The sequence below is a fragment of the Nicotiana sylvestris genome, chromosome 8, assembly GCF_000393655.2.
Source record: "Nicotiana sylvestris chromosome 8, ASM39365v2, whole genome shotgun sequence".
Lineage (NCBI taxonomy): Eukaryota > Viridiplantae > Streptophyta > Magnoliopsida > Solanales > Solanaceae > Nicotiana > Nicotiana sylvestris.
Genome location: NC_091064.1, coordinates 44,103,228 through 44,105,767, shown reverse-complemented (window position 1 = coordinate 44,105,767; position 2,540 = coordinate 44,103,228). Strand labels below are relative to the sequence as shown.

Below are 2,540 nucleotides of genomic sequence, written 5' to 3'. Positions count from 1 at the left end.
AGAGGCTGATGTTGAAGACTCACTATTGTCCTCTGAGCCATCAGACAACTCAGGAGAAGCAGGAGAAGTAGGTGAAGCTGAGGGTGTAGGCATGTCTCTCAACTGAAACCTCCTTGGGAAGTCCGGGACCTGAGTAGGTGCAGAATCACCCTCTGAAGCCTCTCGGGAAGGGACATAATCACTTCCCTTGGAATGGGATGCGATTCTATCTGCAGCTTTAAGTGCCATTCTCATTTTCCCAATTGATTGTTATACTGTTAGGAGTAACTTGATTTTTCCTCATCCCCTACCCCGGGAGGACTCTACTTTCCATTTTTGTTTCTTGCTTCCACCTTTGATTTGACCATTGTTTGCATACACAATCAGTGAAAGATCATTAGTATTGTTGCTAAAAGAATCAGTAAAGAAAGGTAGATTAAAAAAATTTATAGTGTTCCAACAGGCACAGATCCGCTAACAGCGAAAAAGGAGCGCGGCCACGGATTAGCTACCGCTGAGAGCAGAATTTCGAATTCGGTTGCAAAGGACTGGGATTTAGACTACCCGGTCTCTGAATTTGAACAACAAGTGAGAGCAAAATTTTAGGCACGACCGCAGAAGTTGAACCGTTGTCCACGAAAAAACAAACACGGTCGCAGGCCCAATTTGACACTTCTCTGAACTTTAATTCCACTGACCGCGAAAAATGAAGTGCGGTCGCGTAAACTGGTCCACTGACAATAGACTTTCCACCGGTGAGAGTGGAATTTAAAACAATTGTAGCACATAATTTCACAAGAACGCTGACTGCGGAATTACATCCGCGGCCGCGGAATTCGAAAATGAATTCGGCAATCCTTGGGTTTCAACTTTTCTTGTCAGTAGCAAGGGTATCATAGACACCACTAACCCCTACTAGGTATTAACTAATTAACCCTAACTATTTAAGCATAATTCAATTAACACTAATGAACCCTGGTTGAAATTAAAAGAAAAGAGGAAGAAGTTAAACTAAACGAAAAGAAAAGAAAAATTATAGAAGCAGTGTTATGATTTGCACATAACAGTGGATTGAATTAATGTTGGAAATTGACTTCTAATTAGAGTGATGCAAATGGGCTCAAATTTAGGACATATGAACAGTAGAAAAATTCTTTTGAGATTTCAAGGAGCGAAAAGGGTAAAAGGTCTGATGACCTTCTATTTATACTAGAAAGCCCGGGACCCACAGAGCTTACCTGGCGCGGCCGCGGAATTCCATCGTGGTTCGTGCTTTACCTGTTCTAAAGAGCTGTATGTTCAACATTTCCGCTGATAGCGAAAAATGGACGCGGCCGTGGAACACATCCGCTGACCGCGAAAAAGCCACCGCGGACGCGGATGAAACTTCAGAGAAGTCTCATTTTTGACTTTTCAAGTCTGCATCCACTACCAAATTATTCCCCCGCGAAATGCTTCCGCTGACCGCGGAATTTTGAGCGCGTTCAGCGGTCCAGTTACAAACTTAGCCAAAATTTTCCAGTATTGTCCTGCACTGCATCAAACATTCCTACACATATCTCACAACCAGTTAGTTCAAAACAAATCCTACACTAAGAATAAAATGAAAAACACATGGGTTTCCTCCCAAGAAGCGCCTGATTTAACGTCGCGGCACGACGCATGTTAGCATCATCATTTGAAATTGATCAAGGCCACCACATGGCTGTCATCAAATTTTCCCATGTAGTGTTTGACTCGGTGCCCATTAACTCTGAAAACTTCACCACGTTTATTCTTCAAATCAAGAGCACCAAATAGAGTCATATGTACCACTTCAAAAGGGCCACTCCATTTTGAGTTGAGCTTTCCCGGAAATAGTCCTAACTGAGAGTTGAATAAGAGAACCAAGTCACCCTCCTTGAATTCCTTGCTCCATGCATATTTGCCATGTAAGTACTTCATCTTGTACTTATATAAGGACGAGCTGGAATAGGCATGAAACCGGAACTCATCTAGCTCATTGAGTTGCTCTACCCGGAGATTTGCTGCAATATCCCACTCAAGATTTAACCTCTTCAGCGCCCACATGGCCTTGTGTTCTAACTCAACCGAAAGATGGTACGCGTTCCCAAATACCAACCATTATGGAGACATACCAATTGGAGTCTTATAAGCAGTCATGTAAGCCACAAAGCATCATCCAATTTTCTTGACCAGTCAGTTCTATTTGCATTGACAGTCATTGACAATATGCTCTTTATCTCCCTATTGGAGACCTCAACTTGTCCACTAGCCTGAGGATAATAAGGGGTTGATACCTTGTGATTGACACCATACTTTGCAAGCAAAGTTTCAAATTCTCTATTGCAGAAATGAGAGCCCACGTCACTGATGATTGCCCGAGGAGTGCCAAACCGTGTAAAAATATTCTTCTTGAGAAATGCCACCACACTACGGGCTTTATTGTTGGGCAAAGCCACGACCTCAACCCACATGGAAACATAATCAACAGCCACCAGAATGTATGTGTTGCCACACGAACTCACAAAAGGCCCCATGAAGTCTATGCCCCACACATC

General features: G+C 43.0%; 1 protein-coding gene across 1 annotated transcript; it reads right to left on the bottom strand.

The window, feature by feature from the left end:
* Nucleotides 1-1,653: 1,653 nt before the first annotated feature.
* On the bottom strand, nucleotides 1,654-2,049 carry LOC138874968 (uncharacterized). Its single transcript, XM_070153767.1, has one exon. It carries the CDS (start codon nucleotides 2,047-2,049, stop codon nucleotides 1,654-1,656), a length of 396 nt encoding a protein of 131 aa, XP_070009868.1.
* Between the last annotated feature and the right edge of the window lie 491 nt (nucleotides 2,050-2,540).